Source organism: Coenobita brevimanus, chromosome 86 (genome assembly GCF_032717465.1).
Source record: "Coenobita brevimanus isolate Jiangsu-jjx chromosome 86, ASM3271746v2, whole genome shotgun sequence".
Classification (NCBI taxonomy): Eukaryota; Metazoa; Arthropoda; class Malacostraca; order Decapoda; family Coenobitidae; genus Coenobita; species Coenobita brevimanus.
The window spans coordinates 28,734,091-28,757,558 of NC_137039.1; the positions used below are offsets into that span (position 1 = coordinate 28,734,091).

Consider the following 23,468-nt stretch of genomic DNA (forward strand, 5'->3'; position numbering starts at 1 on the left):
GGGATCTAGAAGAGTTTCGGATAAAAGCTTGCATTGTGCGGGAGTACGGATAGTGGATGGAAACTAGGAAAAATGGTTGGAAATAAAAGTTAATATTGAGCTACGAGTGACTCAGCTGTGTATGAGCTAGTCATGTGATATTAAGAATTAACACCAGGCCAGCAGATTCTTTGTTTGAGTGAGACTGTGATGGTCATGTGATTTTGAACCCTGCAGATTTCTTTGTACTGAAGAGGGTGAACCATGGCTGTGTTGGGTGTGAAGAGGTGCCTGGCATTATTATTATTGTGGCTGAGTGGTTGTATGGCAGCAGGAAACAGCACTGGATTTCCCTGTTCTGTTGTAGATGGTGAAAACCTCTACGATCTTAGTGAACTCGCTGCTAAAGACTACTGGGACATGACAGAGACCTTGCACACTGGACGGGACCACAAGAGGGTGTACTATATCAGTGTCTGCCACCCCCTGAGGAACGCCCCAGAGACCTGCCATAGCGCCAACACTGGGGTATGTTCTGTGACGGAAAATGAAAGTGGAGGCCAGGATGTGGTGGCTAATGCCGGACAGGTATCAATGACAGGACCCCAGATTGCCCAGAGTGGATGGATTGAATATCGGTACGATGGTGGTGAGGCATGTGAGTGGTACGGCCGAAATCGTACCTACCAGACCTATGTAAACATTCTGTGTGCTAACTCCCCCTCTGAAGAGACTGCAGGCCCAGTACTCATGAGTTCTACCGGCTGTGAATTAGTCTTCGCTTGGATGACAATGTCCGGATGTCCCAAAAAGGTGGATGTCACAGTGCCCAAGACTTGCCTCACGAAATTCCCTAACTCCACCCACACCCTAAACCTGCACTCCCTCCACTCGCCGACCCACTACACCGTCAGCTGGAATGGGGGTATCTACGAGGTAAACATCTGTGGTGCCGTGACAGAAGGAAAGTGCAGTGAGGCCAGTACCTCTGTTTGTCTGGTGAAGATGAGTGATGGGACGGGTGACCAGGCAACTGCCATTGCAACTACCGACAGCATGGAGCTGAAGTGGATGGATGCCGTCCTTGTTTTGATGTACAGGTACCATCCTATCATTTTATCAGTACAGTATTTACAGATTCTTGGCAGCTTTGGCCCTCACCAACTTATTTTTACCCTGTGTGGGATGGTTTGATAATACAGGTATGTGTTTTTGGATACTGTATTAAACTTACTTCGTCTAGTTCTATAAATCGGCAAGGAAAATGGGGGTTAATATCCAGTCAGTATTGTAAGGGAAAAATTATCTGATAATTGGAATAAACTGAGTATGGTAACAATGAAAAATACATAAATGTTTGCTTTGCTCAATGACCCTAGACTCTAGTACCTATTTTTCCACCATTTTATGTGTGAACTAACACTGTAATTGTGATTAATTTTCAGTGATACAGTTGTATCCCACATTCAGTTACGATTGTATCCCACATTCAGTTGACTGTTTTAATTGGTTAAATGCTTGAACTAAAACATACAGAATCCAGTATTCACACCTTAATATATCACTGAAAAAGTACAAGTGTTATATTCTAAAATACTGTTAACAATACAATTAAAAAGTACAAGTGTCATAGTCTAAAATACTGTTCTTAATCTTCTCCATGATCTGCTCTTTCACTGCACTTCCTCAGGTACTCAGAAGTAATGATGTTATGGTTCTCATAATCAGTCCATAGCTGCTTTAGTTTCCGCAGCTTCGAGTTGTTATTCTTACTCTGGATCCTACACAGCTGCTTCTGTGCAACCAGCCTAACTTGCAGAGGGAGTAACTTGGTCTTGTCAAAAAGTGTGGAGATCAATAGGCAGAGATTCATCCTTTTACTGGGGGCATTGTGATTATGACGATGGTGCCAGCCTTCGACTCCGTTGTTTGTCCTCACTAATCTTGAATGTTGACCAGGATGATGGTGGACGGGATGTGCTGGTTATCCATGTCTTCTCGAAGTAGTCTAGGAGTTTATGAAGTTTCTGTGTTGAGGTAGTCTGAGGGCATTGCTCTTTCAGGTGGTTGAAAGAAGTGTTGATGTGGGAAGCTGGAAGGTTGGGCAGTGCCATCAACTGACATATAGGTACGGACAGGCATCTGATGCATGTACAGTACTCGTCAGAAGTATTCAGCGTTGTCCGCCGGGCGCGCAATACTTATGGCCCAAAAAGAATCACCCATTTTTGGGGGTAAGAATTGAGCCACAAGTTTGAGCTCCGAGCATGACGTCACGGTAGCCTGAGGCCTTCCGACACGCTGGTTGGTTCCCGCCTTAGTCGCCCACGGGCTGCCTGAGAGAGAGGAACTCCGCCGAGTGTCCCTCTCAAATTGCGCCATTTTTTACCGAGTGTCCCGCAGTGTTTTGGCCTTTAAAACTTTGTTATGGCACCTACCCGTGAACTATCGAGTGAAATCATATCCCAGATCATTGCTCTAAAGGAGGCAGGCCACCAGACAAAGGAAATTAGTGAATTGGTTGGTGTGGCACGATCGACAGTGCGTCGTTGGTGTGCGCGGTTTCGGGAGGAAAACAGTGGTGAAGTTCCCACAAAGAAACCGAGGTCTGGTAGGCCTAGGAAAACTTCCCCAAGGTCTGTTAATGTTTTAAAACGTGCAGTGGAGTTTAATCCTCGTGTGAGTGCAAGGAAAATTAAGGAGAGCAACCCAGAAGTGTTTGGTGAGGTGTCAGTGAGAACAGTGTCTCGTAGGGTGCATGAGCTTGGTTACACAAGTCACAGGCCTGTGAAAAAGCCTCTTCTCTCTAGCAGCCAGAGAATTCGTAGGCTTGCCTTTGCTAATAAATATCTAAACTGGGGTGAGGAGCAATGGTTGTCAGTGTTGTGGTCTGATGAGGCAACGTTTAGTGTTACCTGTAACAGAGGAGCACGCAAAGGTAGTGACCCACTTGACCCACGGTATGTAGAAAGCACAGTTAAACATCCTGATTCACTCATGGTATGGGGTTGTTTCTCAGGGAAGGGTTTGGGGAAGCTTGTTGTACTTCCCAAGAACCTCAGAGTGAATCAGGATGTTTACCTGGAGCTTCTGTGTGATCATTTACCAGACTCCTTCGAGCTAACAGGTGCACGAGTGTTTCAGCAGGATGGTGCACCTGCTCACAAGGCCAAATCGGTCACCAATTGGCTTCGTGACTGTGAGGTATCATTCATGACAGACTGGCCAGGAAATAGCCCAGACCTCAACCCGATTGAAAACCTCTGGTACCTCGTAAAGAAGAGTCTCCAAGGGAAGGACGTGAGCTCTCTGCCTAAGCTGGAAGCCGCCATTCGTGACTCCTGGGACAAAATACCGCTCCAGCACCTCAGGAGCCTCGCCCTTTCACTTCCAAGACGTCTCAGGTCCGTGAAGAAACGTAAAGGCTACCCTACGAAGCACTAAAGGTAAATAAAATCATTATTTATATGTTTTTTCAATGTTGAAAGGTTTGTTTCTCAGGAGGGACGCAGGGCGCTCCATACTTCTGACGAGCACTGTATGCAGAACGTAGCCCATATTTCTTAACTTGGTTGTACACCTCCTGTGCCCAACAGAACCAGCACCCAAACACAGGGATATCAGGTAGAGACTTACAAAGAGCATATTCAAAATCTACAACAGTCTCTTCAGCCATGAGGTCATATAGGAGAGCGTCTATGATGGCATCCAGGACAGCCTTGTAATCAGTGGTCTTTGAGACATAACTACAAATAACAGTGGGACTTGCTTTGTGGTGTCACCAGCCTTGATGGAGCTGTGAATTCTGAGAAGCCAAACGAATGGCTTCCTGACAACTTGAAAAGTTCCATCAGTGAACCAGATCTTGGCCATGCACCGGAAGGAAAGCTGGAGGGGAGATACAAACAGCAAGTGACGGTGGCCTTTATGGTGAATATCTTGTCGAAGAATACTGGTACCACTTGGAATGAGGCATAGCAGTCTCAAATTCCAAATCAGTTGGATGCTTTGGTCGCAGTTGCTGTCCGGCATGGTTGGCTGTTCTCTGCAGGTTGCTCACTTTTGGCAGTTGAGCTTCATCAGGTATGAGTCTCAAGAGTGTATCTGAAAATATCTTTCCTGAAGATTTGTAGACATTTTTCTTTGGCCATTGCTTTAACCTGTGATATGGCTTGTGCTCGAAGTCACGCCCGTGTTGCCTCCATGGTTGTGTTCTTTGGGACCTCTGGTGGAGACGTTATCTTGCTGACTGACACTGGCAAAGCACCTGTTCTTCGTACGGACGCTGCAGATCCATGATATTGATACAGACATCACCTGCTTTTTGACATAGGGCCTACTGAAATCTAAGGCTATCTGTGAGAAGTTTACCCCCCTTTCTGAACCTCCTTCCACTACATGGTAGGTTGTTGGGGCATCCACCATGATGTCAGTGGGGATTGGTTCAGTGGTGAGTGATGCCTCCTCAACTTGATTGACCTCCACAGACAGGCTGACATTAAAGAAAGGTGATGCACTTGGTGGAGTTAGGGCCTCTGAAAGGTCATCTGTGGTTGACATTTCAGTGAAGCTGTCAGTGTCCAGTTCCTGTTGGTTGTTGAGAGGACAGCTATGGTAAACCCACTTGGCTAGCTCCACCTTTCTCTTGTTAAGCTTCCTGTAGAATTCTCCTGTAATGCCTGCAACAAAAAATGCAAATTTTTTTGTTAATAAATTTGATGTTCAGTTTTGTTTGATTCTCTGAAGTCAGTTTATAAGCCATTCAGGGTTGTGAGCAGTCTGATAAAAAATCATCACAGCAATGTGATTGACATACACTGGAACGTGAAATCTTCGGTTTCAAGCTATGCTCTCTGAGAGGATTGATATTAAACGTAAAAAAGTTGATGGACTGGATGTCATTGGGAACATGGAGTATTTTGTAAACATGGATGGCATCACCCCTTAACCTTCTCAATTCGAAAGTTGGAATATCTAACCTTCAACATCTCTCTTCATATTCTAAGTTAGCCAGTTCCAGAAAAAGTTTTGTCACTTTTCTTTGCACCCCTTCAATTGCTTGACGACTGTTAAATTGTTATAAACATCCACCTTTTCTGTTGTCTGCAGTATTAGTCTTCCACAGACAGATTACTCCTCCACTTTAATACAACATGTAAGCTCACAAATTTGTTGACCACAGCAGAAAATCTTGCTGATTGATAGGAAACAAGACAGGCAAAACACCAAGGCCACGAAGTTCAGTCCTACTCTTCCTCACCAGGCATTGGGCAATTACAGGGGTATTGTAATTGATTACGATTACTTTGCAAACTTCAGATTACAATTATGACTACAGTGAAAGTGTAGAGTAATTGATTACGATTACAATTACTTAAGAAGTAATCATGATTACAGTCATGATTACATGTACTGTTATGCAGTATATAATTATGAGCACATTTCCTTTATACTTGACATTGATTAAGTAAATAGCTGGTTAGGTTTTAAAAGCAAAAACATCGTCCAGTAATATAAAACTGATATTTTCTAGGGATATATTATATGCAAATTATTTTGATAAGAATTGCCTGCATAAGGAAGAACATAGGGTTAAGCTCTGCAGAACCTGTGGTGACTATTACTTTGGACAGACAGCTATTTAGCTAGTAGACTTCATAGGACATTTTTCTTAGTACTTAACATTCTCTTGTATATTCACACAGGAACCAAGATAGGACTGTCGAGATCCAGTTCCACTGTGACCGAAAGGCAGCGGAGACTGAGCTTCACTTTGTAGAGGCGACAAATACCAAAACATCATTCACAATGCGAACGTCTGTAGTGTGCACACCACAGCAGCAACACCAGTGCCTGTTGGATGACCACCGTGGCAATGTTTATGATCTGCGGCCACTCAACAAGAAATCTGGCAACTGGGAGGCCTATGACACGTCCACTGAAGGACAGGTACTGTATTTATCTATGTATCTACTTGTCTACAGACAGGTGCCTTAATCCTGGAAGTAAATCATAGGGTCTGAATGTTTTTACTTAATGTTCATTCATTTTCACTTGGTGGAGATTTTAATTCTTTTGAAGCTCCTAAATTTGCAGAATATACGGTAACAAGTCCATGGTATAGCCCTGCATCCTTTCTTATAGCACTTTTTCATGATTTTCACCATTTTCTAGTGTGATCTGTTTTTATAACTTTACATTCAAGAAGAAAGCATATAGTAAGTGGATGAGAAACAGGTATGTGGAGGAACTTGAGAGACTGAAGAGAAAGTTATGTGTAGAGAGGTAAAAAGACTAAGAAGAGTAAGAAGAGAGTGGATGAGGAATTTGGAAGGAATTTGAGTGCAAAGTGGAGGAAATGTAAGAAAATGTTCTGGAAAGAGGTAAAGAGAGACAGGATGTTAAGTTAGTCAGGGAGTGAAAGATACAAATGGTAGATAACTAGTGGAGAAGGGAGAAAAAGTGAGCAAATGGAGTGGAAATTGGAAGGAATTGTTGAACATAGAGAATGAAAGCAAGGTGAGTATAAGTGGCTGGGGAATGGCTGGGAGAAAGAAGGATGTGAGCGGAGAGGAAGAAATCAGTAGGATGGAAGTTGTGGAAGCAATGAAGTTAAAATGGGGAAAGCCCCAGGAATTGATGGAATGTGTGGTGAAATGCTGAAGCATGGGGGAGAGAGAGTAGTAGAATGGATGTGGAAGATATGCAGATTGGCCTGGGAGTAAGGTAAAATCCTGGAGGACTGGAAGTCAGGTATAATTCGTTTCGTTTCGTTTTTAAAGGCTCCAACATGCTTGCATGTGTCGGCCTTGGTCACCTAATGGCGGCTCTCCACGCTGCACGATCCATTGCAGCCTCCCTCTTCAGTCTCTTAACCCTAAGGTCACACTTAATGACCTCGTCCCATGTCTTTCTTGGTCTACCCCTCATAACCCCACCCCCAATATTAACACTTCTCACCTTCCTCACCCAATTATCATCCCCCATCCTCTCCACATGTCCAAACCACCTCAATCTACCTCTCCTCATCACAACACCAATACACTTCAGTCCCATCCTACCTCTAAACTCTTCCATTGTAAACCCAGCCCCTCCAGGCCTTGGACGCAGGGACGCACTGCACATCCACCTAATCATTGTCATTTCTGTACGTCTGAGCCGGCGAATGTCTTCCTCCTTCACTGCCCAGGTCTCACTGCCATACAGCATTACACTCCTAGTACAAAGGAAAAGGGGAAAAAGAAGTGTGTGGTAATCATAGAGGCATTTGTCTTCTCAGTGTAATAGGAAAAGTATATGGCAGGATACTTATTGACAGAGTTAGGGAAGTAACAGTGGAATTAGTTGGAGAAGAACACGGAAAAGAAGTTGTATGTGGCCTTCATGGATTTGGGGAAAGCCTATGACAGGGTGGATAGACAAGGATTGTTGAAAGTATGAAGAATATATGGAGTATGTGGGAAGTTGCTGAATGCTGTGAAGAGTGTGTATGAGGGTGCTAAGGCTGCAGTGCGTGTGGATAGGAAACTGAGTGAATTTTTTTATTTGAAGGTTGTTTTGAAACAGGGATGTGTCATATTTCCATGGTTGTTCAGTCTGTATATGGATGAGGTTATACAAGAGATACAAGGTAGTGGGGTTGGCATGATTTCCATCAAGTGATTTAAAACAGTGATTTAAATCATGCTTTAAATCAGCAATTTTTGACTCAATTTTCGTGTCATAAATGTCATAAATATAAAAAATATTACATGCATAATTTCACAAAGTTTTATTTACTCATTTTCTCCCAAATAAATGCATTGCCTAGCATATGTTTATTTCTTATTTATTAGTAAATTATATATTTTTTACTTTTACCGTACAATAATCCAGCTAAAAATATGAAAATCTGTGGTGAAAACCAGAACAGTGTATTGAATTCTTGACCCAGTAAAAACAAACTAAAATACATGATATGTTACTTTATTTGTCCTTATCTGACATTTTGAATGTAGCTATGGTATCGTGGGACAGCATGAAATAGAGCTTTATATGCTGGTAAATTTTCATAGTTTTTCAAAAGTACACAATTTGATACATATTTTTGGAAATTTGGGACGTTGTATATTTATGACATTTAAATCACTGTTTTGTCATAAATCATTTATGACACGCTTTTTTTCCAACCCTGCAAGGTAGGGCAGTGGATGATGGAGTGGCCCTAATGAGAGAGGACAGTGTGTGGAAACTCTCCGTAGCTATTGTTGTTTGCAGATGATACTGTGTTGTGGAAACTCCCTGTAGCTATTGTTGTTTGCAGATGATACTGTGTTGTTAAGTGAAGACGAAGGGGAGCTGAAAGGCTTGGTGGATGAGTTTGGGAGATTGTGTAAGAAACGGACTCTAAAGGTGAATGTAGGGAAGAGTACAGTTATGGTCTTTGAGAGAAATGTAGTCAGTGAATGTACAATGAAGTTGGATGAGGAGGAAATGGAAAATGTGAGTGCTTAGGTGGTGGCAACCATCATCCACTCTCTCGATGTAGTGCTGCTTTCTTCTTCCTTAGCCTTTACCATTCTTTTTCTGTGCCTGCCCTCCTCTTTTCCTATTTCTCCCATCTTTCCTGTCACTTCTTATTTCTTTTCTTTCCTTTACAGGTGGCTTTACATTGAGTGACAAGCCAAATGGTTTCCTGTAAGCCAAGAAACCATTTACAACACTTGGTGGTAACCATATAACCAAACCATACGTGCTCCCTACGTGTCAACTAGTGGGTTAGTGGAGAGTTAGTGCCCCTCCCCATAAAACAAATCACTCAAAGTCAAATGGCCACCTCTAACGGGATTATGGTGTCTGGCAGTAGATAGATAGATAGTTTAAGTACTTGGGTTGTGTGATGAGTAAGGATGGAAATTTAAAGGGGAAAGTGCTTGAAAGGGTACAGTAAGGAAGAAAGGTTGCTGGTTCTTTGAGAACAGTGATAAGAAACAGGGAAGTGAGCATGGGAGTGAAAAAGTTGCTGCATGACAGTTTTGCGATACCAACTCTAAAATATGTACATGAAGCTTGGACCTTGTTGGAGGGACACAAGTCAGGTGTGAGAGCAGTGGAAATGAGGTATTTGAGAGTACCATGTGGAGTCACCTGGAGAGACAGACAGACCAATGAGGAGGTGAAGGAGCTTTGTGGTGTGGATATGGATGTGATAGGAAGCATTAGGAGAAACACACTGAGGTGGTTTGGCCATGTGGAGAGAATGGAGAACAAGAGACTGATGAGGAAAGTGTATGTGAGTGAGATGGAAGGGGGGAAGAGGAAGGAGGAGGCCGAGGATAAGATGAAGGGATGGAGTGGAGGGGTATATGAGAGAGGAGTGTGTGAGCTGGGAGTAGGGCAGTGGAATGACGGAGGACAGGGCAATTTGTTGGTGGCCACCCCGTACGGGATTAAGGCGTCTGGCAATAGATAGATAGATGAACATTCAAGATGGAGGTATGACAGTTTTAGACCTAGTTAAAGTAGCTGTTGAATAAATACAGTCTGTCTGGCCAAGCAGACCCATCAACTGCAGGGAGGTAACTGCTGCTTCAGGGTTGTCTCATGCAGTGAACTGAAGAAATAGGGAAGTGTGTAGAGGTTTGGTTCTTAGAATGATGCACCCTACAATTACCGGTATGTCTCCACTCAGGTTACAGGGGCACCATAGTAGGCTCCACATCACCTCATTATTTGTTTATGTGGTCGTAGTAGTTGTTCCCTAGGCAGTCTGGCCGAAAAGCCCCGAGTCCCTTAGGAAGGCCATGGCTGAGACCGGGCTTTCCCACAGAGCTCTCAAAGAGTGTATGTTGTGTTGTTGGCATAGGTGATTGTGTGCAGTGCAGTCTTCCATAATGTGCTTAATAGTATGGGGTGCTGTGTTGCATCCTGGACGGACATCAGCGACGGAGTCATCCAGCCTCTTCCGGTAGCTTAAGAGGGCTGGATGGTGCCCACATCTCGGCCTGGCCAGGTGGACCCTGTCCTCACGAGGGAGATAGGATTCAGAAGGGTGGATGTCAGAAGGCTCTGCATGCAGCTGTATGTTGTCTTTAAGTGACTGAATGGAGCGGCGAATGATCTAAGTGTGGATATGCTTCTGGAAGCTGGTCTGAGGGGGGAGAGATGACAGTATTTGTGTATGGTATCGTGTGCTGGGTGTTGTTTTGATGTTCCTTGGTGTGGGTGGATGTGCTGCCATGTAATATAGTGGATGTTGTGGTTTTGTGGAGGCTGCAGCAAGAAACTGGGTGCCTCTCATGTCTAGGTGATCCAAGACTTTGAGGACTTTGGTTTCTTGATGTAGGTGGTCTGTGGGTGTAGTAGCTGTGCATCCTGTGATTATATTTAGGGCCTTCTTCTGTATGGTGTGTAGAGTGTTGTAGTGTGTTTTGGTGAGGTTAGAAGCCCAGGCAGGGCTTGCATATTTCATCACTGAATGTATGTATTGTTTGTATACTGTGGTGGTGGTTTCTTTATTGTGTCCGAATGTTGTATGGGCAAGTGACCTCAAAGCATTGAGTTTTGTTGTTATTTTATTTTTAATGTTTGTGATGTGTTGTTTTATTGACATTGATGTATTGTGTATTACACCAAGGATTTTGTGTGTGTGTGTGTGTGTGTGTGTGTGTGTGTGTAGTAGGGGAGTGTTGTTTTTGGTGAGGTGTGGATGTGACTGTGTTCTGCTGTCCAGTTTGTGAGAAGGGTCAATGTAGATTTGGCTGGGGCTATTTTGAGCCTGTTTGTGGTGAACCATTTGTGTAGTGTGTTGAGGTAAGGTTGAATGATGTGTGCAGCTGTGTTTGCATTTTGGTGTGTACATGTAAGTGTTATATCATCTGCATAGGAATCTGTGTGTATCTGTGGTGTGTAGGGTGTGGGTATGTTGTGCATATATAGGTTAAAGGGTGTAGGGGACAAAACAGATCCTTGGGGGACGCTGTTTGTGAAGTTTCTGATGTTAGAAGACTGACCGGCAAATGTTACGTGTGCACATCTGCCTGCTGATTCGTTTGCCAGCCATCTTTTTGTGTTATTGTGCATGTTTGTGTTGAGTATTTTGTTTGTGAGGTTGTGGCGGGGGATGGCATCGAAAGCTTTGCTAATGTCTAGTGTGATTAGGAGTGTTCTGTGTGGTGGCCTAGCTGAATTCATGCCATCGAAAACTCTCTGTGTAAGGTCTGTAAGAAAGGTGTTTGTGGAGTGCAGTGGCCTAAAGCCATGTTGTGACTGGGCTAGGGGAATGTGAGGTGTGAGTGGTTGTAGTACCAGTCGTTCAGTGACTTTAGAGGGGGTGCAGAGGAGTGTGATGGGGCGGGTGAGGAGGGTAAAGTGGGGTCTTTGTTGGGTTTAGGGATAGTGATGATAATGCCATGCTTCCAGATGTTGGGTATTATGTTGTGTGAGTAGCTGTAGTTTGATATGTTGGTGAGTGCTTGTATACCTTGTGGTCCAAGGTGTTTAAGGCGAATGTTGCTTATGTTGTCTGGTCCACAGGCAGATGAGTGCTTGAGGTCGTTAATGATGTGCTTTGTCTGGTTGTAAGTGAAAGGTGCGTAGTCTATGTGGAACTGTCTCGAACGTCGGATGATATGTCGGTCTTTGGGATGGGGGTTTAGATGGCTGACTTGTGAAAAGTGATTGATGAGAGTGTTTGCATGTTGTTTGTTTGAGGGTATGGTGTCTGTTGTTGTGATGGCAGCATGTGATTGTGTGGTGTTGCTGTTGGAAAGTGTGATGCTGTTTAGTGTTTTGTAGAGTTTGCTGATGTGTGTTTTGTGGTCAGGTGTTTGGAGGTAATTTTTCCAGTTTAGTGTTTGTTGTTCTGATATTTTATTGTTTATTTGAATGTTGAGTTCTTTTATTTGTTGTATGGTGTCTTGTGTATGGGGTGTTGGGGAGTGTCACAGTGTGTCCCGTTGTCTGATGAGGCCTTGAATTTCTGGTGTAAAGTTGGGGTCGTGTCTCTTTTTGTTGCCTCTAGGGATGTGTCTTTTGTCTGCATTCTGTATAATTGTATTGAAAGTGTGCACAGCGGTGTTGATGTTTGTGATGGGTGTACTGTTTAATGTTTCTGTTTCAGTTACAAAGGCCTCCCAGTTGGCTCTGTTATAATTAGTGTATGTGTGTTTGTGGCCAGCTGGGGTGATTCTGGTTTTGGTAGTGATGATGATTGGGAGGTGATCAGAACCTAGGGTTTTGACCACTCTCCATGATGTAGTGGGGGCGAGGTTTGGGGAGCAGAAGGTGATGTCTGGAGATGATCGGAGGAAGAGGGCTTGGTGTGGGATATGGGTATGTTGGTCTAGATTGTTCAGTATGAAAAGATGATCTGTCCGGGATTGTAGTACCAGCCCTCTGTCTGTGTCAGGGTTGTTGACATGCCAGGCCGATGACTTGGCATTGAAATCACCACCCAGGATGATGATGGGTATGTTAGTGATGTGGTGTATCTGTGGAGAGTAATTGTGTGGTACTATGGGGGACGATTGGGGGGGAATGTATGTGTTAGCAATTGTTATGTGTGATTTGTTACCAGTGTGTATTTTAATTGATTATATTTCTGTTGTGGTGTCATGTGGGGGGAGAAGTGACTTTGTGTGTGCTCCGGTATCTGCCAAGTTGATGGATTTGTGTACCAGGTTGATGAGTCCACCGCCACCGCCGTTGGCCCGGTCTTGTCGAATGGTGGTGAAGTTGTGAAATGTCGGTGTTTTCCGTGCTCTGTATAGTTTTGTTTCTTGTAAGATGGCAATGTGTATGTTCTGTTGTTTTGATGAATTGTGTGAGTTCTTGTTTTTATGCCATCTATGTTTAACTGAAGGATGTTTATGTTATGTGTGCGATGTGTGTTGGCTGCTGCAGCACGGGGGGAGTGGTGTGGGTGGAGGGGAAGGGGTAGGAGGAGGTTGTGATGGAGGTAAGGGTTGAGGTGGATTAGGATGGGTTGGAATGGGAGGAGTTGGGGGACTTGATGGTGTGGGAAGGATCAGTGGGTTTGGCTGTGGAGATGTGAAGGAAGTAGGAGTAGGATTGGTAGGGAGGTTTGTGGGTGGGGGGAAGGAGCATAAGGAGCAGGTCCAGGTGTTTGTGTAATGTTTTCTGGATACAAGTGTTGTGCAGTGTAATGGGTCCAGTTCTTGCAGGAATTGCGCTGAACTGAACCCTTTGTCTGTCGGCTCGACGTGATAGGTTTTGAGCATGTTGGACATATGTATTTGTTGGTGGGTCCTGGATTGCTCTCAATGTCCCCGAAGCCACTCCCAGGTACTTGAGCCCCATGAGGGGCCGGGGGGTTTTGCGGTGGTTTGGCCCTGATACTGCCCTCCTCTTCTTTTTGACAGCCTCTGGGGGGTAGACCCATGACGAAGACACCACCACTCCAGGTCCTGTTTATATGGTTACTACCCAGGGTTGTTCCTGGGCTACAGGAAACAATTAGGCTTGTCAGTGCAGAGCTACCTGAAGTGGAATGGATGATAAAAGTGACAGGAAGGATGGGAGAAACAGGTAGAGAGGGGGACAGACAGGAAAGAATGATACAGGTGAAGGAAGAAGTAAACAACACATCATCAAGTCAGTGGATTATGGTCACCACCACCCAGTTTAGTAAACAGAATTTAGGTACTGTCACAATGAATTTCCCATGATCAGGACAACTGCAACATTGTATTCCAACTAGTACTTGATGATTTTATTCAACTGAAAGTGTTCCATAGGAGCCTTAGTGATTGTACATCGTGTGAGGCATGAAATCAGCATAAGAATATCCTGGTGGTAGTTGAGCAGTGTGTATGCTGTGATCAGATAATGGACTTATCTGTGAATGGTAATGGTACCATCAGTTTCCTTTTCACATAATGGAACAGGGTCACTCCCACTACTTTAATACAAAGTTTTGGTTGCATGAAATTTGATGAGCTCTAGTTATGAAGGAACAACTCTACTTGGTTGGGAGTCAGATTGAGCCTTTAGTCTGACTACACTTGGCCATCAACTGAGGTGGCCCCCCCCTCCTCCTGGTGGGGAGCAGGGTGACTCAGCGGTAGAGTACTTTACTTGAGACTGCAAGGTCGAGAGTTCACACCCTGCCCAGGTAGCTGCCTTGTTGGGAGGATTAATGCTCTCCCGTCACCCTAGCTGGGCTATATGATCTGACTAGGTCTAGCTTGGGGGATTGATCCCTTTTGCCAAGAACAAACACGCTTACACAGTCATCACTCTAGGGAGGGCAACTCATCCACAAGTACCATAAATAGTCAAGGTCCAAAATGAGCCTCTGACATTGTTACATATTAAATAGGTTTTGGCACATGGTTTCACTTCCAATAAGTAAACATCGTCAGCTGTTGCATGGGCAACCTCAGTATTAAGATTCCATCAAAGGAATTATAATCTCATTTGATTTCGACAGATTTAATTGTCAGTACACTTCACAATGTGGTTTACAGCATGTTTACCATGTTAATGTATTGTTTTAACATAGCTACTTCCTCTTCTCATTACAGAACCTGCTTTACCATATTAACTTTTTCAGCCATTTCCCTCTTTTCATTATAGAACGTATTTTACCACATTAACTCTTTCAGCCATAGCCAGCCATATCGTGTCTATTCTCATAAAAATGTAACTTCCACAACAAACGACATGTACGGGTACTAGAGAAGTGAAGGGATTTACGGTAAATCTTACAGCACAAACATAAGGTTTCAGATTTGACTAGCTAACCTAAACAGCTTTATCATCACAGGCAAACCTCAGAGCTTCTCAGAATTCAGAATGGCAGCACCATGAGCATTGTGACTTTCACCCTTAATGCAGATATATAAATAATTCATGCACAGATTCATGAGGTTGAAAATATTAATGTGTGTCAGGAGGTGCAGTATGAGAATTACCTTATCTATACTGTCTGCCTGCCAGGTCCCATCATTTTATGGATCCTTCCCCCATGATAATGAGACTGCTGCCTGGTGGTTTAGTGGGTAATTAAAGCACCCCAGTCAGATTGAGCCTGTGCAAGTTTCCATATCGAAGGGATGGTTGGGTATTATTGTTCATGTATTGCCACTCAGGGATTAATGAGGCTGGTCAGTCTCATTTTAAATGTCAGGACCAACTTGCCTAGCCCTGGGCTCCTATGCTTCTCATGGAGCAACACAGGATTAGATGATGATGATGATGGTAATGAAACTGTATAGGTCAGTTAATAAGCTGGTTTTGGCACTGAATTTAGTGTCCAGCCCACAGAAAACATGAGCTTTACTGTGGCCAACCCCAAAATGGGAATTCCTTACAAGGAAGTGTGTTTTTTTTTTTTTTTTTTTTTTTTTTTTAAATACATATCACAACCAGCTGTACTTGTGTGTGTGTGGTGAGGTGTATTATTTCTGTCTAACCGTGGGGTCCCTACACCTGGATGAAGGTACAGTATAGACTCAAATATGAAATGCTTGGGTCCAAAGGCTCTGTGGAAAGATGGAACATTGTGGAGAGTAGAGTCATAATAGCTATGAGTAAATCCCATAATAAATAGTGTGTAGTACCAGAAATGATCAATACAGCGAAGTACTTTGTTTTAGTAAGATATCATCTGTTGTTTTTGTCTACAAATAAACCTTATCCCCAAACAAGGCTTGATTTTGCAAGGACATGATATCAAAACTCCCAGATTGCATGATCAAATGTTTTGAAAGGGGAGGTTTTGGGATACTGGATGTTCTGATTTGGGGGTTGCACTGTATTGTTATGTGGGATTGACTGTCAGCAATTTTCTTTTCTTAACCTTATAAATACGGATGATGGTCTTTCTGCCTCAATCTTGCCACTACCAGTCAACGTTATTCAACCCTGGAAAGGCCTCTTGTATTTTGAGAGGTTTATTGAACCCCACCCTCCCTACCTAGCTCAAGAAAATCTATCCTAAGTTGAATAAGATTATCAGGAGATAGCAAGAATAAGATGAGAGAGATGTACCCCAGGATGGATGTGTTAACCAGTACATATGCCTTTCAGAACGTGCTGTACCATATCAATGTCTGTGGCCAAGTGAACAACGAGACATATTACCACTGTCCATCAGGCCCCATTGGAGCTTGTCAGACTAGCACGGGCAAGGATGGCGGTTACAGACTTGGCTTTCTTACCTCGGACCCGACCATTGATGAAGATGGCTCCATTACGCTTCTTTATACCAGTTAGTGCTTGTTTTTTAAATACTGTACTGATATGAATGTGAGATTGAGGGTCATACTCAAAGAGGCCAAGGGATATCATAGCACATCTATCTATCTATCTATTGCCAGACGCCTCAATCCCATTTGGGGTGGCCACAAACAAATCGCCTCCAAGTCGCCCTGTCCCCCGCCATTTCACTCCCCTGCTCCCAACTCACACCCCCCTCTCTCATATACAGTACCTCACCACCCCATCTCTCCATCTCATCCTCGGCCTCCCCCTCCCTCTTTCCTCCTCCACCTCACTCACATACACTCTCTTCGTCAGTCTTTCACCCTCCATCCTCTCCACATGGCCAAACCACCTCAGTGTGTTCCTCATAACGCTTCCTATCACATCCACATCAACACCACAACGCTCCTTTGCAATTTATTATTCACATTACACCTTGATGCCCTCTTGATGAAGACAGCCACATTACGCGCCAGTTAGTACCTTTGTTTTCAGTCCTTGATGATGTGAGATTGAGGAAAGCTAATGTAGGAGGAGGAAGACTATACAGTGCATTAATTCCGGCCTGGTAAAGATCTCAAATCCCTCTCAGCTTAGATGATGACCAAGTAAAGTTAAATTGGAGTGCCAGTTCCAGTAATGGCATCCCTCATCCAACGTTTATTTAAGTACCATACAGTATAAGTGACATAGCGGTATATTGTTACTGCCATAGTTTAATGTACAGATATGCACTTATATACGGTACAGTATGTCCTCATTATATGTTGGCTCTTTCTTTTTTTTTAGGTGTCCAATAAATACAGATTACTTTCCTATAAAACTTTCATTGCTACCACTTAAACAGATTTTCCAGTTTACCCAAGTTTACAGCACCATTAGTATGGAAAAGATATTTTGGAACACATTAACATACGTACTGTACTTTAATTTTTATTTATTGTTTTACAGATGGTGATCCGTGCAATGAAGGGAAGCATACCCGATCAACCCGAATCAACTTTGTGTGCCATGAGTTAGAGCAGGAGCCTGTGTTCATGGAGAAAACTGAGACCTGCGAATACGTGTTTAAGTGGCTCACCCCAGCAGCCTGCCCTCGCCATAAGACAACAGGAAGCAACTGCATGGTTAAGGATCCATTGTATGGAAATCTGTATGATCTTAACCCATTGCGTGATTCCAAGAAGGACTACGCACTCAATCTAGGCAGGAGAAATTTTTTGGTCAATTTGTGTGGCCCACTTATCTCTCCCTGCACTGATGATGCTGGAATATGCCACATGGATGGAAATACAAAGTACAGTGCAGGAAGAGCAACATCAGAGGTGACTTTCCATGATGGGAGTTTATTGATGAAATTCGAAAACGGAACGGGTAACTGTGGGCCGGAGAATAAAACAAGATCCACGAACATCATCTTCTTTTGCGATCATGAGAAAAGTGGTCGAGATGGCCCTGAACTGTTCCCTGGAGATGAATGCACTCTCAATTTTGTTTGGAAGACTGAGCACGCCTGTCCCCCCTTCCATGTTGTTGATTGTGGTTTGTCCACCAAGGATGGACGCGTTTATGACCTGAATAAACTCTCGACTCCAAATTCAAACCAAGAATACTATGGTCCTGATGGCAAAAAGAAATACGTTTTCAACATCTGCAGGTCTGTTGTTCATAGCAAGTTCAGTCGGTGTCAGTATACAGCAGGAGCTTGTGTTATAGATCGACAGCATGAGACTGAATCTTTGAATATTGGGGAAGTTCACAGTGGTCTGTATTTGGAGGATGATAAATTGAAGATCAAGTACACTAATGGGGATATTTGTGATGAAACTAACACTCAGTATGAAACAGTAATTGAGTTTATATGTGACAAGAATGGAGGCACTGCCTTTCCACAGCTCATTGTACAAGAGAATTGCACCTACTTCTTTGAGCTGAAGACTGCTGATGCATGCCCAACAATGATGCAAAATAACTCCTCATCCATACACAGTGGGGAAAACTGCCGGGTAAACAGTTCTCACACTGGCTACATGTTTGACTTGAGTCTACTGAAGAAGGAGGAGGGATATGAGGTACGGGACGACAGCAATCTTCACCTGATTCTGAATGTTTGTGATGATGTGAGTAAGGATAAATGTCCTGGAGAGGGGAATGGGGCTTGTAGCTATTCCCACCAAGACCCCAACCACATCATCAGTGCTGGGAAGGCAAATTCGAAGCTTCACATCCTTCCAGGCTTCCTTTTCCTTCACTACACTGGGGGAGATCAGTGTAATAGTACAACAAGGCGGTCCACCTTCATCAGCTTCATCTGTGGTGCTGAAAATGTAACTGAGGGACCCGTACTCATTCACGATGACCTTGATAGATGTACTTACTTTGTCAACTGGTACACTGAGCTGGCCTGTGAGCGGAGGATTAATTGCTTCGTTGATTCTTGGACCAGCCGCTTTGACCTCTCGCCTCTGATCAGATCGACAAGGAACTATGAGGTAGCTAACCCTCAGAATCCGAAGGAGAAGTTCTACATGAATGTCTGTCGGCCCCTGAACCCAATCATAGGGCTCAACTGCAAACCCGGATCAGCTGCTTGTCTCTCCACCTCGAACCCTGAAGTGGGGCCTCTCAATTTGGGGCATCCAGCAGTGGGACTTGTGTACGTTTATGATGAGGGGGTCAAGATGATGTACACACACGGATCCACCTGCCCAAACAACACCGGATATGACATATCAGCAATGACGCACTTCATATGTGACAAGGCAGCTGGCAAGGCAAGCTTATCACAGTTTGAACCCATATTTTCACTAACCTTTAGTAATGAAGAAGTTATTGAAGACTGTATCTATCCCATCCAGTCCAGAAAGTCCATCCTAAAGTTATCTTCATTGTGGGTGACACCTTGTATTAGTTTATTCATTCTGCTAATAGACAGTTTTATTCAGCTTAAGATACATCTCTAGTAGGGTAAAATGGGGTAATTTTGCTGTGACACCAATAATTCCATTTCAAAGGCCCATAGCTCCCAAACTGTTGCATGGATTCGGCTTCTCTTGGGCTTTGGTTTTAGAGGAATGCTGACCTAACAAGGTCATGTGAAGTTTTGATTCATTGTGCAAAAAATGGCGGAGAAATGAAATTGTTTGCTGAAAATTTTACTCATTGCATGTTTCAGGTTAAAAGTAGTTCAGAACTGTTTGCGTTGTTCTCACACGTGCATGCGCGCACGCGCGCGCGCACACACACACACACACACACACACACACACACACACACACACACACACACACACACACACACACACACACACAACCGTACTCTGTCATGCTCTCGTGCTGTTGGAGTTCCCTTGACCAGCTTACTAGCCATTAAACAACGATGGATGCCATCGATGTGAAGATCGCCCAATACATGGCATAGGGTCTACTGATTGGTAGCTTAGGCTATCGAAGCCTAGTTATAATCAATTGTGCATATGTAGTATGGTATTATAACAATAATAACAATAAATATCATCATCATCGTCATCATTCGGACCTCCTTTCCCACCCTAGGGCAGGGTGAGGAGTAGCAGTGTTCAGAGAGCCAAAGTTTGCCCAGTTCAATGGGCCATATTTCCCTTCATTCATCATTCAGGCCCTCAAAATCCTGGCTTCATCAGATAGGCCAAAAAAAATTTTACCATGTTCTGTAGCTTCACATATATGGTACCTATCTGATAGAGCCAATCCGAAGGCTGCCATGTTAAAAAGGGGTGCCAGATCCTGGTTATACGCTTCTGCACACAAAATTCATCCATCCAACTCAGTCTCTTGTCAGTCCCATAGCCTTATCACCTTCCATACCTCTCTTCCTCACACACTCATCCACCATATCCCTTCACCTTCTTCTTGGCCTACCTCGTCTTCTCCCTCCATCAGATTTGCTTAGATATATCTTTTTCACTACTCTGTTGTCATTCATTCTCTCCACATGACCAAACCATCTCAGTACACTCTCTTTGATTGTGATGTCCACAGACTTCCTCACTCCACATGTTTCACGTATCACATTCTTGCGTATCCTATCCACTCTCTGTACTCCGCATACATTCGTCAGCAGTCCCATTTCCACCGCTGTTACTCTTGACTTTTCATTTTCATGCTCTGTATGTTAAAGTTGGCACAAACACTCCTTCATGTAAACCTCGTGCAGCTGCAGCACTCAATCCTCTGTTTCTTATCAAGGCCTTCATAGCACCAGCTACTCTCCTTCCTTTTGTCACCGTACTTCCACTTCATTTGCACATTTTCTGCTCTTTTCTATCACTGTACCCAGGTATTTGAACTCTCTCATCAATTCCAGTCCATTCACTGTAACATCACTGTGCAAGTCACCTTCTCTCTCAATAACTATCACTTTTTTCTTCATTTACTCTCAAGGCACGACGCTCACAGCCATCTACAAAATTCTGCACTAGTCTACCAAGCTCTTGTCCAGTACTTGCAAGTAGCACAGCATCATCAGCGTACAACAAATATGAGAAACTCCATCCATCACCATTCATTACCAGTGCCATCCCTCTCTCCATTACTCATGTTTTTACCTCTCTCATCACCCCATCCATATATATATTGAACAACCATGGGGACATCACACAACCATGTAGATCGTGAACCATTCACTTGGGTGCCCGTTTACCCTTACACATGCCTCACTACCATCATAAAAACTCCTGATGGCACCTAGCAGCTTACCGTACATGCACAATACCTTCCACAATCCTTCTCTGTCTACTTTGTCATATGCTTTCTCGTCCATAAATGCCATAAACATATTGTCCTTCTCACACACCTGCTCCACTATCTGTCTCACTGCAAATATTTGATCCACGCATCCTGTGCTACTCCGAAAGCCACTGTTCATCACTCACAAGGACTTCTGATATCTTTCTTACTTTCTCTATAATAATTCTTCCATATACTGTACCTTCCCTGCAACACTCAATTGACTTAAGCCATGTTAATTCTTGCACTCACTTCACTCACCTTTAGTTTTGTACGGGGGTGCAAATCACTGCCTTGTTCCACTCTACTGGCACAGTTTCACTTATCCATGCCTACTTACATATCTCCAACATGTGCCTTCTGCCATATTTCCAACATGCACTTCATTCCACTTTCCCCTCTGTAAATATTATAACAGTTAATATTATAACACTAATAACAACAAATATGTCACGGTGATATTATCCCGTCAGGCAGGGTAATTTCACCACGAGACGCTTAAAAAAACAATCTGGCGTGTGTGTTTTTTATTTTCCAAAAACAATTCTAGGTATCAAGGCAGAAAAGCTGAATATATAGGTAAAGCAATAAAAATGTCAATATTCCATATGTGATGGTTCGTATTTAGCAAAAACCACCATTCACGGCAAAATTTTCCTTTATTGCCCTGTTGAAGTGGAGGTGTAGTGAAGGCTATATCTAATCTCTTAAGTTCAGAAATTCTAGCTCAAGCTTTTCACCAGAGATAATTTTTCCAATATATTGTGTCATGGTGATGTTATGATGATGACGATAATGTAGGGGTATAGATGATTATGGTGAAGTATTGTTAGACTGAAGATAGTGATGGTGGTGGTGGTGATTATGATGCCGATGATGATTTGGGTTAGACAGAAGATAATTATAACCGATATGTGTTGTTTCATTGCTGTTACTGATGTGTAATTAGACTGAAAATGATGATTTTTAAATATTCTTTTCTTTGTTTCCAGGGCAGTCCAGTATTCCTGAATATAACTCATGACTGCCAGTACCAGTTTGAGTGGCGCACAGCACTAGTATGTGAGCATGAACAGGAACCTTCACAGGGACCAGTTTGTCAGATACGATTCGACGACGCCAGAGCCAATGTCAATTTGATGCCTTTGCGGAAACCTGATGGCTACAGTGTCCAGTACAACAACAAGGAGTATAAAATTAATGTCTGTGGTCCTGCCTGTAATAAATCTGGAGTCTGCACGGCCGACGGTGAGAGCTTTGGCCTCAGTGATAAGTCTGAGTTAAAATGGGAGTACAAGTCACTAAAGCTGACCTATTATGAAGGCAGTCTTTGCCCTGGAGCCTTGTCAGGACACAGAACCACATCAATCTACTTTGAATGTGACATGAGTGCTGGTCATGGCCATCCCGTTGCTGATGAACTGATGAGGAGTCTCAATTGCATTGCTGTTTTTCATTGGAAGACCAACCTGACCTGTTTGGAAGCCATATATGACTCAGGGGCAGTCACGTCCACCATTCCATCACCGATTCCGAGCACCGAGGATCCCCAAATGGATGATGATGATGCCAACACCGCCGCCAGCACTGACCAACAGCCTCATTCAACTGCGTCAACCATTGTGGCGGCCATTTTCGTGGTGTGCGGCCTGGTCTTCGTGGCAATTCTTGTTTTATTCAAGTCATCGCGGGGCAAACGAGTGTTGGCGGCAGCTCGGAGGCTCATTGGAGGCAGAGGGTACACTGATATTAGCCAGACTCGTACTGAAAGCTCTACTCTCCTTGGCACCACTGTATCTGCTAAAGTGTTCAGGGTTGATGAGAGTGATGATGACCTTCTGCGAGTATAATTAACATGTACTAATAACAATAGGTCCTCGTTTATATATATATTATATATTTTACATCCCCTTTTATTAATTGTGTCTGCACTTAATTGCAATTGACAACAATGAAAAGTAAGTGAAAGACCAAATTATTATATATATTACTAATATTATTAAAATAACATTACAGCCTGTAGAACTGATATACCTGCATCCCAGCAATTTACAGTCCCAATTGTTTGAGAAAAGTTGCAATACGTTGGAGTGAGAAAAGTACCGTACTGATATTGTGGTGTACATTGCCGACATATAACGAGGATTTATTGTACCTTACTGCTAAAGAGTTGTTCATGACTTGCCGCTGCACGTATATTGAAATTGTACTAATGACTTGAGTTGCTATGGTTGTGTTCAGAATCGGTGATGACTTGCTGAGAGGGTAATTAACCTGTACTAATATTGTAGTGTACTTGGCTTTGGTCAGCTTGTTTTCATCTGGTGGAATGGCTTCTCTCATAGCTTGAACACTATGTTGTGGCAGCTTGAAGTTCAGTGTTGCTGTAGTCATGTGGTGGGAATGAGTCTCCTTGGTTACTAGTCAAATTACCAATCCCGTCTGACTTCACTTGGTCATCAACTTAATTGAAATGATGTGCGGATCTATATCAGATGAAAATAAACTGACTATAAT

General features: G+C 43.4%; 1 protein-coding gene across 1 annotated transcript; it reads left to right on the top strand.

Moving 5' to 3' along the window:
* Positions 1–147: 147 nt before the first annotated feature.
* Lerp (lysosomal enzyme receptor protein) lies at positions 148–23,246 on the top strand. The gene is made up of 5 exons (XM_080280925.1): positions 148–1,079; positions 5,685–5,928; positions 16,012–16,192; positions 17,137–18,959; positions 21,944–23,246. The coding sequence occupies exons 1-5, from the start codon at positions 244–246 to the stop codon at positions 22,799–22,801; spliced, it is 3,942 nt and encodes a 1,313-aa protein (XP_080137051.1). The 5' UTR covers positions 148–243; the 3' UTR covers positions 22,802–23,246.
* The last annotated feature ends 222 nt before the right edge of the window (positions 23,247–23,468 follow it).